The following is a 14,043-nucleotide window of genomic DNA, read 5'->3' as shown; positions in this document are numbered from 1 at the left end:
TCCTATTGGTGGCGGCATAATCGTCACGTGACTCACTATGGTTCCAAATTTGAAATGTAAGTAGTTTGTGAGTATGTATTATTGGGAAGTTTCAGAAATGATACGTCGATGCAGCAGTACTTTTATTTTATTCCTTTTTCAAATTATGCTCCACATAAATTCCGTCGCTGTACATTCACGTCTGATCGTCTCGGTCGTCTCGAACAGAGTGAGAGCAGCCCGCTCCCTCCTTGTTCCCGGCCTCTTTATGTCTACTACTATTGGTGGCGCCATAATAGTGACGTCACCAACATCACGTAACTCGCTATGGTTCCAAATTTGAAATGTAAGTAACAAATTAGTCAACTGAGTGTTCTTTATGTATTGAAGCTAACATTACATATAATTGAACACTTTTACTTTGATAATTTTATATATTGTTTCAATTAAATAAAATATATTTTTAAAACCTAATAATATAATATTGTTACCGCTAAAAAGATTCCATTTATCGTATCTCCTCAGTTTCAAGACACTCTCCTTGATGTGAAGCCAAATCTCGAGGTCCTTGGCGTTGATATATCCAGTGACGTTCAGTTTTGCGGTCATTTGGAGGACAAGGCTAAAATAGCCTCAAAGAAGCTTGGTGTGCTCAGTAGAGTGAGACGGTATTTCACGGCGGCCCATCGCTTGCAATTATACCATCAGGTGAGCCGCATGCTCGTTTCTCCCCTGTGTTATAAAAAAAAACGTCAATATCGCCCGCCGTAACATATGTACTGGTTTGGACAGGAAATAAATAGAGTATTAGGAAAAAAAGTATTTTCAAATTTCATGTTTTTATTGCTTTAAAAACGTTTTTTATGTGCTCTTAACACTACAGCTGTGTCAAATGTCACAACTCACAATTGACATCTAACATTTCGTTCAGTAATTATAAATCGTTAAGTACCCATAATGAGTATTTTGTTTTACGCATCACAGTAAAGGTTGAAAATAAAGTATTTTCGCATACTTTATTTGTATGTAAATGTATAAAGTATAGTTACCAAAAATAAAGTAGGATACGTTATTATAAAGTATAGTTGGCATATACAGCTTACAAATGTAAGAGAAACTCATGCAGCGAAATCTTCTATATATATAACTGAAAGGTGACTGACATAGTGATCTATCAACGCACAGCCCAAATTGCTGGACGGATCGGGCTGGAATTTGGCATGCATGCATAGATGTCATGACGTAGGCATCCGCTAAGAAAGAATTTTGATTAATTCTACCCCCAAGGGGATAAAATAGGGGATGAAAGTTTGTATGAAACTTTGTCAATTTTAAACCAATCCGGCTGAGATTTTCCATGCATAAATCTACTATGACGTAGGCATCCCCTAAGAAAGGATTTTGATAAATTCCACCGCTAAGAGGATAAATTAACGCGAGCGAAGCCGCGGGGAAAAGCTAGTTACAGAGTAAGAAGCATAGCATTTTAGTTGTCATGCGCAGGCGTGACGGATAACGTGATGTCTGTAGTGCTGTTCGTCTATATACGCGACGGTTACCACTTGCCATAAGGCGGGCCGTATGCTGCTATTTCAACAAAAAAACTCGCATAACTTTATATGAAATCTACGTAGATCTATTAACATAAAAAGCAAGAAATTGCAACCAGGTAAGCGGAGCATATTATATAGTTCTGTAGATCGGTACTACCTACTAATACAGCTTGATGCGTGGAATATGTGAATATTTTGTAGAGGGCTAGAGGCAAACGAACTTACGTATTCTGAGCGAGCCGGCGCCGCGGCGGACGGCGCTACCCGCCCAGAGAAACTACTAGAATACAATAACAATTGAACAATTGAAGCCGATACAGGTAAGCGTGGAGTGGTGAAATACTTAGAAATTAAACAATAATTGAGGTTTACAGCTACATTCGTCTCTTCCAGATATTTCGATTTTGTAATATTGTACAAAGTTACACTCAGGTGCCATGTTGTCTTCAGGCATTCCCAGAATAGGATCACTCATTATCGAGTCTTGTATAGTTTTTATGGCCAGGGAATGTCAAGATATCCTCCTTTGGGAACTTATTCTGAGCAAATTGGCTTTCGCCTTTTCCTGTATAAATAAAGGAAGGGGCGTCAAGTCCAGTAATGCGTCTAGAGCTGCTCCCGGCGTGGTGCTCATGGCTCCTGTAATAATCAGACAAGCAATTCTCTGTAGGCTGTTTAGCTTGGTGGCAGCTGTGGATTGGAGGGTTTTCCGCCACCAGATAGCGCAGGCATAGGTGGTAAGCAGTCTCACCACTGCTGTGTAAATCCATAGGGCAATTTTGGGGTTGATTCCCCATCTGGGCCCCGCTACCCGTCGGCCGGTGCTTGCGTGAACATTATTCCAAATTTCTTTATTAGTATTCAACCAAACTTCTATCGAGATATGAGATCATATAAACTCCATGAGATTGTATGAATATTTATTATATGTAGTTTAAATTTATATTTTATTTATATGTAATCCATAAACTTATATATTTTATATTGGTGGTGTATCAGTATTTTTATATATTTGCATCTGTATATGTACTTTTCTGTATCTATTTGTTATAATTTTTGTTTTTTTTTTTCTTTCGATTAATTATTAAAATGCCTTACTATCTCTGATCAACGCGACTGTTGACTGGTAGAGAAGGCCATCAGGCATTAAGTCCGCCATGTATACATTTTAGTATTTGTCAGTATGGGTGTTTTCTATGTATATCATGTAAGTATTTACAAATATTAAACACTAGCTGTTCCCGCGACTTCGTCCGCGTGGAATTTAACTTTATTTTTCTAAAATAGTAGATTTTTCTAAAATAAAAGTAGCCTATGTTACTCGTTATTACATCAGCTACCTGCCAAAAAAAGTCCCGTTAAAATCGGTCCAGCCATTTCAGAGATAAGCCGGAAAAATCAGACTGACAGACAAATTGTAAAAAGTGTTTTCTTGGTATATGTACCGTATTTATATTCATATGCATCTACATGCATATGAATATAAATATCTGTTTGTCATGTCTGTTTATAATTGTACGGGTATCTATTCCCCGTACTTGTTTGTAAGGTTGCGGGTGCAGGTGGAAACAAGAAAGACAAGTGTAATTATCCTCTCGAGCAGAGTTCGGTGGTCTGTACTAGCGATGGAAGCGGAATGAATTGTGCCGTTTTTTTTTTTTTTTTTTCGGACTACTCTAATGCTGTTGGCCGTAGCTGGCCTTTACAGCTTCACCGGACGTTATGGGGCGAGTGCAGATGGCACTCCAAACCCGCGGAAGGACTTATGGAGCGGCTGAAGGCCAACTCCTGCCCGACGGATACGACTTTAGTCTGAGGGCACCACTAGGGGTTCGAACCTTGGCTCAGACCGTCGTAATATCGACCCCCGTTTAAATTGGACGGAGGATTGATCGGAGGGGCGCCCGGTGCACCGATGTGGAGTGCCCGGCGCGCGCAGGCGCCCGGTTGAATGCGCGATATTGTGTGTTTGAGGTCGTCGTCTTCGCCGGCGAGGACGGTGTCGTGTGTGTGTGTAAAAGTGTGGTCGGGGTGGAACGGGTGGGCCCGTGGGGAGGTTACCTGCCGTTATGGGGTCGTCGGGGTCAATGAGAACGTGCCTCGGGCGACGTTGTCGCGTATGTCGGATATTACTCCTCGGTGCGTAGTCGACCGCACTGACTATAAGCGGATTAGGGTGGGATTGGGCAGAGTCGAAGTAGCGTCGAGACGCTTCCTTCATAAACTGCTTGATGGAGGGCAGATTAAGATCGCGGTGGAGATCTACGCTGCGAACGAACCACGGCGCACCGGTGGCTCGACGCAGAAACCTATTCTGAATGACCTGCAGTCTGTTGATTAAGCAGTAGGGTATGTGGGCGAATACGGGACTAGCGTAGGTCATGATGGGACGGATGCAAGCCTTGTATAATGTCAGCTTGTTGCGAAGCGACATTTTACTGTGCTTGTTAATAAAAGGATAGAGTCGCCCTAGTATAAAGGCGGCTCGGTCGCGGACACGCTTGATGTGAGGACGAAACGTTAGTTTCCTATCTAGGGTGACGCCGAGATATTTCGTTTTCGAAACCCACGGGATGTTTTGGCCGAATAGTTCGATCGGGTGATTCATAGAGTCGAATTCCCTGCTAAAGTACACTGCTGCACTTTTTTCGGGATTGACTTCTATGCGCCACCGACGGAACCATTCGCCCAGTATCGTTACGGCTTTCTGAAGCCGTCTGGCTATTGTCGCACGGGACTTGGCGGATGTAAAGAGAGCCGTGTCATCGGCAAACAGCGATATTTCGACTTTTAAGTCGGAGAATTTGGGGATGTCGTTGGTGTACAACGAGTAGAGCATCGGAGAGAGGACGGCGCCCTGAGGGACGCCGGCTCGTATGGGGTGCGAGTCGGATAACGCTCCGTTTATACGGTAGCGATAAGAGCGATTCGACAGGAAATCTCGTACAATGAGTACTAGCCTGTCGGGGACACCTAACTGATGAAGCTTGTAAATCAAGCCGTTGTGCCAGACTTTATCGAAAGCCTTAGCCACATCGAAAAATAGGACGCCTGTACCGCCTTTGGGGGACTTGGTGGCGAAGTACAGAGTGTTTTTGTGAATGTGCTCCGTGATGCGGTGCACTTGATGGACGCATGAGTGTTTGGCTCGGAAGCCAAACTGCTCATTGATGAGCAGGCCTTTGGAGTATATAAACTCCTTTAGGCGGGCGAGGAGGATACGCTCGTACAGCTTGCCTATAGCCTTGAGGAGGCTGATAGGACGATAACTGGACGGGTCGGATTTATTTTTACCGGGCTTGGGGATGCCAATGACCACGGCTTCTTTCCAGCTGTCTGGAAATATAGCGTTGGACAGCGCCGCGTTAAAAATAGCGACGAGTAATAACAAAAGTTGGGATGGCAGACTTTTGACTAATCTATTCGATATGCCGTCTGAGCCCGGTGATTTTTTGATAGGTAGTTGTTTAACTAGCGTTTTGACCTCATCAAGCGTGACTGGTGAGAGGGATTCGGTGGGCGGGGTGGACGCGATGCGTTCGACTTCGGTGTCTATCTTCTCGAGATGACCTGCCTCGACTGGGAGCGTGCTGGGGGAGCATTGGGCTTCTAAGTTGGACGCTAGACACTCAGCCTTGTCTTCGTCGAAGAAGGCTATAGTGTTGTCGGGTCGGACTAGCGGGGGCATGTCGTTTGTCTGTTGGTCGGTTTTGAGAGATTTCGCTATGCGCCAGTACGCGGTGTGGCATGGCGTTATCTCTTCTAGGAGCTTGCCCCACCGGCCGTCCCGGATCTGCGCGATGCGCTCCTTAACGCTACGCTGTAAGGCTCGCAGGCGCACCCGGTTCGGTTCGGAGGGGTAGCGATCGTACGCTCTAGTGGCTGCGTTCTTATCGCTTATTAACCTCCTTACGTCATCGGGGAGCTGCCAGCGACGGTTGTCCGTCGCCGGTACCTCCCTGGAGCAGTCCTTGACTGCCGACTGCAGGTGGTTAGTAAGCGAGTCGATCGCAATGAGAGTGTCCTCGGTGGACTCTATGACGTCGGGAATACGGTTGAGTATCGGTGTGTCGGTCGATTCGAGAGATTTCTCGAGTCGTTGCCAGTCTGTTATTGTTTTGGTTGGTAGTGGCGTGTCGGGCGGAGGGCCCAGAAGGAGGGTTACCGGTCGATGGTCCGAGTTAAGCTCGGCATGGACTTCTGGGGAGCTCACCCGTAGGGTTACGTTCCTCAGCAGTGCCATGTCCAGTATGTCGGGTCGGTGGTTCACGTTATGGGGATAATGAGTAGGGCGGAGCGGGGCGATTATCTCGAATTCGAGCGAGTCGGCTAGTCTGTCTAGTTTGTGGCCGTTTGTCGTGGACACGTGGCAGTTCCAGCGGGTGTGTTTACAATTTAAATCGCCAGCCAGAATGGTGGCGCTGTTGATATCTAGGAGGGCGCGTAGGTCGCTTTCCAGCAGTAGTTTGCCGGGAGGCTGATATACGGATGCCACGGCGAGCGGTCGGTGGCCGGTCATGCCGAGAAGACAGACGGAGGCCTCCATATGAGTGAGAGGCGGTGTTTGTAGCGGTATACAATGTAGGGACCGTTTATAGTATATGAGCGTACCGCCGCCTCTACAGGCGGTGCGGTCGTTCCTAACTAAGTTGTAATTGGCGATTCTAGGATCGCGGACTGAACGTTTCAGTAGGGTCTCCTGCACGAGGAGAATATCGACTTGGTGGTCAGTGAGAAAGGAGGCGATTTCCTCCTTTTGTTTTTTTAATCCGAACGCGTTAAAAAACGCTATTCGAACGGACCGAGGCTTTTCTCTCTGAGCTCGAGTACCCATAATTACAGGTTAAAATTGAGGATGGCGGTAAGTACGCCGATGTGCTCGCAGACGGCTGCGAGCCTATTTTGGGGCGACTCCTTATACAGGCGGAGCTTGGAGGCCAGAAGGGCAATCTCGTTAGGGTCGATGGTGCTGGCTAAGCGAGCGACCAATGCGAAGTCCTGCGCGAGGGAGCTGCCGTTGGCCTTGGGGGCCGCGGGCAGTGTTTTGGGGACGGGTTTGTGTATGGGCATGGGCGGGGCCGATTGGGCGGGCGGGGCCGACTGGGCGGGCGGGGCTTTCTGGGCGGGCGGGTTGGGTGCTACCTTGCTTACAATTGCCGGGGGTTTAATCCAGGCATTGTTAGCAGGCAGAGGGGCGGGTACGAGCGGCTCGGGTTGTGTTTGAGCCTTGGCGGGGGCACGTGCCGGAGCACGGTTGCCCTGGGTGTGGGTGGCCTTCTTTTTGGCGGGACGTGGGGCGCGTGAACAACCGCGGTAATTCGCGGTGTGACCCTCTGTGAGGCAGAGGGTGCAACTGGGGGGCGTGGGGGTGTTGGGCCTACGGCCGCAATCTGCGGTGGCGTGATCGCCTAGGCACTTGACGCACCGTGGGCGAGCGAAACAATTACGGGCAGAGTGCCCGTAGTTCTGACAACGGTGGCATTGTCCGGGGTAGGTACGCTTGCGAGGCGCCTCTACGGAGAGCGAGGATAGTTGGCAAACGCTCTTTATATCAAAGATCGATTTGCCTTCTGGGGATAAATCTAATACGACTAGAACAAGGTCGATAGCGGCCTTGTTGCGTGAGCGCGACTGGTACATACGATGTACCTCGTGCGCTGGGTAATTCTGGGACTGAAGGTCCTCAAGGATGGAGTCTGTTGAGAGCTCCTTGGGTAAACCGCGTATTACAACGCGGAGCTTTTTCTCTCTTCCTCGAGAGCATAGGTGTGATAACCTATGTTTTTCTCCCGCAGGAAGGTGGTGAGACGACGATGGTCGTCAGATGATGGGACTGATACTTTGATCCCTATTGAGGTAGCCTTAGCATGGCTGAAATTGATATGCTTGTTTTTAAGCATATTGGATACGGTGTTCCAGGCACTTTTGTCCTGGATGATGACGGGGGGCGGGGCTTTGGTCTCGGGGTGCGACTTGCGTGCACTCGGACCGGGGTGAATTGTGCCGCGTTCGGCACCTATATTTATACTCCGCCCGCTCGTACCGTGTCACGTACTAGGTAACGATTGTGTTACGCACATAGGTGCGAGCGGGACGGAGAGCGCGAAAAGACCACCTCTACTCGCTCCTTTATTTATTAATTTAAACTTTACATACAATACAATTTAATTCTACCTATTAGGGAATTGAAACTACTACAATTATAAATTTTATTAAGCTAACAATAATCAAATATTTACAATAGTCGCGAACATATCTCCCGCCGCAGCTAAGCTGTATTTATTTCGAGTTCGCGTTGTTCGATTGGCAGGATTACTAATTTCTTCGTAGGCCGCCGAAGTATCCCCTTGTTAGTGCGCACGTCGACCGCCCGTATTTCACCATCCGGTCCCGGATACGTAGCCACCACCACGCCGCGCGGCCAGGAGTTCCGAGGCAGGTTGCCGTCCGCCACCAGCACCAAGTCTTCTAACTTGATGACTCCGTGTGTAGCTCGGGGCTCCCGCCGGTGTTGTAGCTGGGGTAAATATTCTGTTACCCAGCGCCTCCAGAAGCAGTCAGCGAGCCACTGACTGGCGCGCCACTCCTTTCTGCCCGCCGTATCGCCCTCAGCGAAAGCTCCCGGCAGTGGTACGCGGGACGGACCTCCCAATAGGAAGTGGTTGGGGGTGAGTGCGTCCTCGTCGTCTGCTGATGTCGACACGTGGGTGAGAGGTCGACTGTTGAGGGTGTGTTCTACTTCCACCAGCAGGGTGAGGAGGACTTCTTCTTTCGGGGCTCGTTCATGCAGCGTCGCGGCCAGCGCGGTTTTTACGCTGCGCACTAGTCGTTCCCAGGCGCCGCCCATGAAGGGAGCGCTCGGTGGTATGTAGCGCCAGCGTATAAAGCGCACCGACGACTCTTCTTCCATGGCTTCAGCGGCTGCTTTCTTCATCTCGAGGTCGGCACCCTTGAGGTTGGTGCCTTGGTCCGACCACAGCTCCGTGGGGCACCCGCGGCGGCTTATAAAGCGCCGCAGAGCCATTACTGCGGAGTCGGTGCTGAGGCTGCCGGCGATCTCCAGGTGCACAGCCCTCGTGGTGAGACATGTGAACAGCACGCCGTACCGCTTCTGATGCGTGCGACCCACCGTCACTGTCATCGGCCCGAAGTAGTCTAGGCCGGTGAAGGTGAACGGCCGCTGATGATGTGCCAGCCTGCTGCGTGGGTGGTTGCCCGTTGATGGTTGTGCTGGTGCTGCTTTCCTGATGCGGCACGTTTGGCATCTCTTCAGTTCACTACGAACGGCATGTCGTAGGCGCAACACCCACATGTGTTGACGCACCTCGTTCGCAGTGGTTTCGAAGCCCCCGTGATGAAGTTTTCTGTGCACCCATGCTATGTACAGGCGTACCCATACATGTTGACCGTCGACTATGGGTGGTTCCCGTTGCTCCGCGGACAGATCGGCGGCAGCCGACACCCTTGAGCGGAGTCGCAGCACATTGTCTTCGTCGATAAAAATGGACAACTGTTTAAGTCGACTACTCGACGACAGTTGTTTATTGCGTCGCAACGCCGCTATATCGATGCTGAATGCCTCTTCCTGTATTGAGCGGATCCATAGCCGACGGGCGCGTTCTAAGTAGTGTGTGTCTATGGGTATATAACACACAGGCGCACGTACGTTTTTTCTTTTCGACGGTTCTGGTTTTCTTATCTTGTTGCTTCGCCACGTGGGATCGTCTTCATGTTTTTTGTTTCTCTTGTGGGTAGTGACGGCGCAGTGTTGCTTGAGTGGTCGTAACTTATCTATAAATTGCAATACGCGGGCCGTACTGCGGACGATCTTCATCCAGTCGGAGAATCGCGCGGGATCGGGCAACGCTCGAGATAATCGTGTTGCATCTTGTATTGTGTGGGCGCGCTCTTCGCTTGTATTTTCCGTATGGTGGGAATCGTCTTCATGAGGCCACTCTTCTTCTGGTCGATATAGAAACTGCGGCCCCCGGAACCATCTGTGTGTTGAAGTGAAGTGGTGTGGCACGTCGCGTGTGGCATCATCCGCGACGTTGTCGGCCGTCGGCACCCATCTCCACTCGTTCGTTTTCGTATCTTCCATAATTTCAGCGACTCGGTGAGCGACGAAGGGCTTGAATGCACGCGGCCCGGTGCGTAACCAAGACAGTACGGTACGCGAATCCGACCAGTAAATACGACGGGCAGGTTTCAGATCGTGTTCTTCGACAGCCGTGCGTGACAGGCGGCTCCCTAGTACGGCCGCTTGTAGCTCCAGACGTGGTATAGTGGTGACCTTGTTCAAAGGGGCCACTCTTCCCTTGGCTGCGATGAGTGACACACGTACCTCGCCGGTCACGCATACGGCCCGCCAGTATACGACACAGGCGTATGCATCTGAGCTCGCGTCGACGAATGTGTGAAGCTCCGTCGTACGTGCCGTCGCCACACCGGGGTAACACCGTGGTATTACCAAGTGGGGTAACTGCTGTGCGTGCGATATCCAGCTCCGCCACGCTGCTGCTTCCCGTTCTTGCAGTTCGGTGTCCCAGCCGATACCCGTGCGCCACGTTTCTTGTAATATCTTCTTGGCTTGTATTGTGACGGGTGTGGCCAGGCCCAATGGGTCAAACAGCGACATAACGGCGCGGAGGGCTTCTCTCTTCGTTGGGGTGCGTTCGCCTCGTATGATGTGTAACGGAAGTTTGTTCCCGTTGAAGTTGAACCCGAGACTGTCTTCCTCAGGCCGCCACACCATACCCAGTATCTTCTCAGCGTCGAGTTGCACCATGTTCTCTTCATTTCTATGTGAGAACTCTTCTCGTACATGGCGCGAGTTCGATGCCCAGCGCTGAAGATAGTAGTTCGCCCGGCTGTGGATGTAGGCGACCTCGCTTGAGACTCGTACGGCTTGCTCTTCAGTGTCGAAGCTAGCGAGGTAGTCGTCAACATAGTGATTGACAACCACCGCTGCAGCCGCCTCCGGGAACTCTTCTTTATGTAGTTCGGCGTTCTTGTTCTTCACGTATATCGCCGTGCATGGCGACGAAGTGGCCCCGAAGATGACGCTCTTCATCCTATATTCGACAGCTGGACCCTGGCGTCGATCTCCTCTCCATAGAAACCGTTGCATGTCTCGGTCTTCTTCTCGTATTGTGACACGCATGAACATATCCTTGATGTCCGCTGTGACCGCCACACGGCGCTGTCGGAACCTCATGAGGACCCCAGGTAGTGATTGGAGTAGGTCGGGTCCCGACAGCAGCATGTCGTTGAGACTAATGCCCCTTGTCTTGGCGGCGGCGTCGTGCACGATGCGCAGCTTGTCCGGTTTCTGTGGGTTGATGACAGCGAAGTGTGGCAGGTACCATACTCGTTCAGTCTTCACCGGTGGGGCGATTTCTGCATATCCCCTTTCTAACAGCGTGGTAATTTGCTGTTTATATCTGTTCTTCATGTCTTCATTCTTGTCGAGTTTTTTCTCAATTAACTCGAGGCGTCGCATTGCTGAGTCGTAGTTAGCCGGCGGCGTTGCGTTGTCGCGTTTCCATAGCAACGCGGTCTCGTAGCCTCCCGCCGGTAACGGGCGAGTTTTTTCTTGCAATATTTTCAGCGCGCGTTGTTCCTCTTCATTGTATGAGCGCTTCGGTGTGACGCCCAGTGATTCGAGAGCGAAGTGTTCTTTCATTAATCGCTCTATGGATTCTTCATTTTCTTGCCCGTCGACTAAGTGACTGATTCTGTGCACTTGCTGTCTCGCTCTCGCCGCTCCCGTGCCGTGCAACACCCAACCCAGGTCGGTGAGTGATGCGACCGGTTGTGTCTTATTGCCTCTTCTGACTTCATGTGCGAGCAGCAAATGCCAGTTGTCTTGACCCAGCAGAACCGTCGGTTGACCTTCTTCATATGTCAGCTGATCTATTATATCGTACAAGTGTGGACAGTCTTCTATTGCGCTGCGTGATACTGTTTGTGGAGATAACAGTAGTTTCTTCATGGTTCGCGCAGACACGGCATGATCTTCCGATCTTCGTCCCCGTATTGTGAAGTGGACAAGCTTCGATTCATCGGCGTTTATGCGTGTCCCGGCCACGGCCTCTATGTAGAAGGGTGCGGGAGGGCCAGTGGCGCCGATTTGCTTCGCTGTTGCTTCTTCGATGATGGTGCACGTTGCGCCGTCGTCCAGGAGTGCGTATGTATCGCACGTTCCTTTGGGACCGATCACTTGTATCGGCACTATCTTGAGGAATGCGATCTTCTTATCTTCTCTCGCAGACGCGACGACTGCGGCTGCTTTATCATCGGAGGGCTCGCTGTCCTTCTTCTCTATGGTGTCGACGTGCAGGAGTGGGTGATGTAGGTGTGTACACCCACCAACGTTGCATCTCTTCGTCTTGCAGTTGTGACGAAATCTTTTTATCCTCAGGCAACGGAAACATAGCCTGTGTTTTTTTGCTATCTCCCATCTTGCTTGTGGCTCGGCGTTCTTCACAGTGATGCAATCGGGTGGTGCGTGTCCCTCCCTGTTGCACGTCGGACACGGCGGTGAAGTCGGTTTCTCCTGCGTGATGTATGTTTTCACGCTTCTCTTCGTTGCTGGCTCCCGCCGGTCTTCATTTACTATTATTTCGGCGGGTGCGAAGTCACCGCACCTGGCTGCGGTGATTTGCAGGAACTTGGAGAGCGTTATCAGGTCCGGTTGATCAGCTGGCTGTTCTGCTACGAAGTCGTAGTATTTGAATCGTAGCGCAGAAGGCATCTTCTCCGTGATGGATCTTGTCACTTCTTCGTTGTACAAATAGTGGTTCTTCTTCAGGGCTTGAATTGTTGCAGTGACATTGGCTATTCTGGACGCGAATAGACAGATGTCCTTGGGGTTGTCTGACAGCCGCGGCAGCGCACGAAGTTTATTCATCTCGGCCATCACGAGTGCTCTTGGACGGCCGAACCTCGTAGCAAGTAATTGTATTACTTCTGCTGCAGACGTATCCCCAACGAAAAGACAGTGTGCAGCCTCTTTGGCCGCACCCTTTAAACACCGACGTAATCTACCCAAGTTTTCTTGCTCGGTCAGCTGCCCCGCAGACTCTTCGTAGGCCATCTTCCAGGGCAGCCATTCGCTTGACGCGCCGTTGAAGGGTGGTAGTTCTGTGACTCGCGGCACTGTGGAGGGCTGAATTGCGCGAGCTGCCATAGTCATAGCAGTCGCCAATTCTTTATAGTCGATGCCCCCTTTCAGTGAATCCTCTTCTTTCTTCGTTGGCATCATCGGTGCTATGGAGTCTTCCCTCGGACCGTTGTGGCTTGCATGGTCCCGTCGGAATGCGTCGCTGCACGGCTGCGGCTGCGGCGCTTTCGTTCCCTCTCCGGCGGGTATTGATGAGATATTAATCCCCTGATGCAAGTCGGCGGTCGTCCTCTCTGTGTGCGGCTCCATTGTGAGTGCCAATGTGCTCGTCCGGCGAATCCAGTCCGTAGTCCTCTCTCTTCTTAATGTGGCGGCGTCCTCTTCATTTTCGTCCTCCTCTTCGTCGTCCGTGTCCGCCTCCAATGCTGCGACGCGTGCGGCGGCCAGTTCTACCTCCTTGCGTAGCAATTCTTCTCTGGCTTTAGCCAATTCTTTCTTCTTTTTTGAAGCTGTGGTGCGCGGCGCCCTTGGAATTGTTGTGGTAGTCTCCGCAGAAGTCTCCGCGGAAGTCTCCGTGGTAGCAGTAGGTTCCGAGGACGTGTACGTCGTGGTGGTCGACGTAGTGGCGGCAGCAGGCGACGTAGTGGCGGCGACGGTCGGCGTAGCGGCGACAGGCGACGTGACGGCGGCGGTGTTTTCTTCGTTTGATTGAGCTTCCATGGCTGTTCTTTGGCTTCTTGTTGTTGGCATCTGTGATCTTGATCTCTGTGCAGTCTTGCTTTCTTCTTCCAACAATCCGGCTTCTCGAAGGACCAGATGGTCTTGCTTTCTTCTTCCAACAATCCGGCTTCTCGAAGGACCAGATGGTCTTGCTTTCTTCTTCCAACAATCCGGCTTCTCGAAGGACCAGATGTACGGGTATCTATTCCCCGTACTTGTTTGTAAGGTTGCGGGTGCAGGTGGAAACAAGAAAGACAAGTGTAATTATCCTCTCGAGCAGAGTTCGGTGGTCTGTACTAGCGATGGAAGCGGAATGAATTGTGCCGCGTTCGGCACCTATATTTATACTCCGCCCGCTCGTACCGTGTCACGTACTAGGTAACGATTGTGTTACGCACATAGGTGCGAGCGGGACGGAGAGCGCGAAAAGACCACCTCTACTCGCTCCTTTATTTATTAATTTAAACTTTACATACAATACAATTTAATTCTACCTATTAGGGAATTGAAACTACTACAATTATAAATTTTATTAAGCTAACAATAATTACAATAGTCGCGAACAATAATATTGAAATAACCGTTTTTTATTATTAAAAAACGTAAAAATTCATATGTATAGATAAAAAATGTATTTAAGTTGTTATACCAGTTGTTCATTACCCA

At 50.2% G+C, this 14,043-nt stretch overlaps 2 protein-coding genes across 2 annotated transcripts; both read right to left on the bottom strand.

Annotated features, from left to right (window-relative positions):
* Positions 1-6,368: 6,368 nt before the first annotated feature.
* Positions 6,369-7,172, bottom strand: LOC131851510 (reticulon-4-like). The gene has a single exon (XM_059202017.1). It carries the CDS (start codon positions 7,170-7,172, stop codon positions 6,369-6,371), a length of 804 nt encoding a protein of 267 aa, XP_059058000.1.
* A 628-nt stretch (positions 7,173-7,800) lies between these two features.
* On the bottom strand, positions 7,801-13,377 carry LOC131851509 (uncharacterized). The gene has a single exon (XM_059202016.1). The coding sequence runs from the start codon at positions 13,375-13,377 to the stop codon at positions 7,801-7,803; it is 5,577 nt and encodes a 1,858-aa protein (XP_059057999.1).
* Positions 13,378-14,043: the final 666 nt, after the last annotated feature.

The sequence above is a fragment of the Achroia grisella genome, unplaced genomic scaffold (genome assembly GCF_030625045.1).
Source record: "Achroia grisella isolate CSIRO2021 unplaced genomic scaffold, CSIRO_AGI_Agris_v1 utg784, whole genome shotgun sequence".
NCBI lineage: Eukaryota > Metazoa > Arthropoda > Insecta > Lepidoptera > Pyralidae > Achroia > Achroia grisella.
Note: the sequence above shows the minus strand (reverse complement) of the source record. Positions and strands in the feature narration are given on the sequence as shown.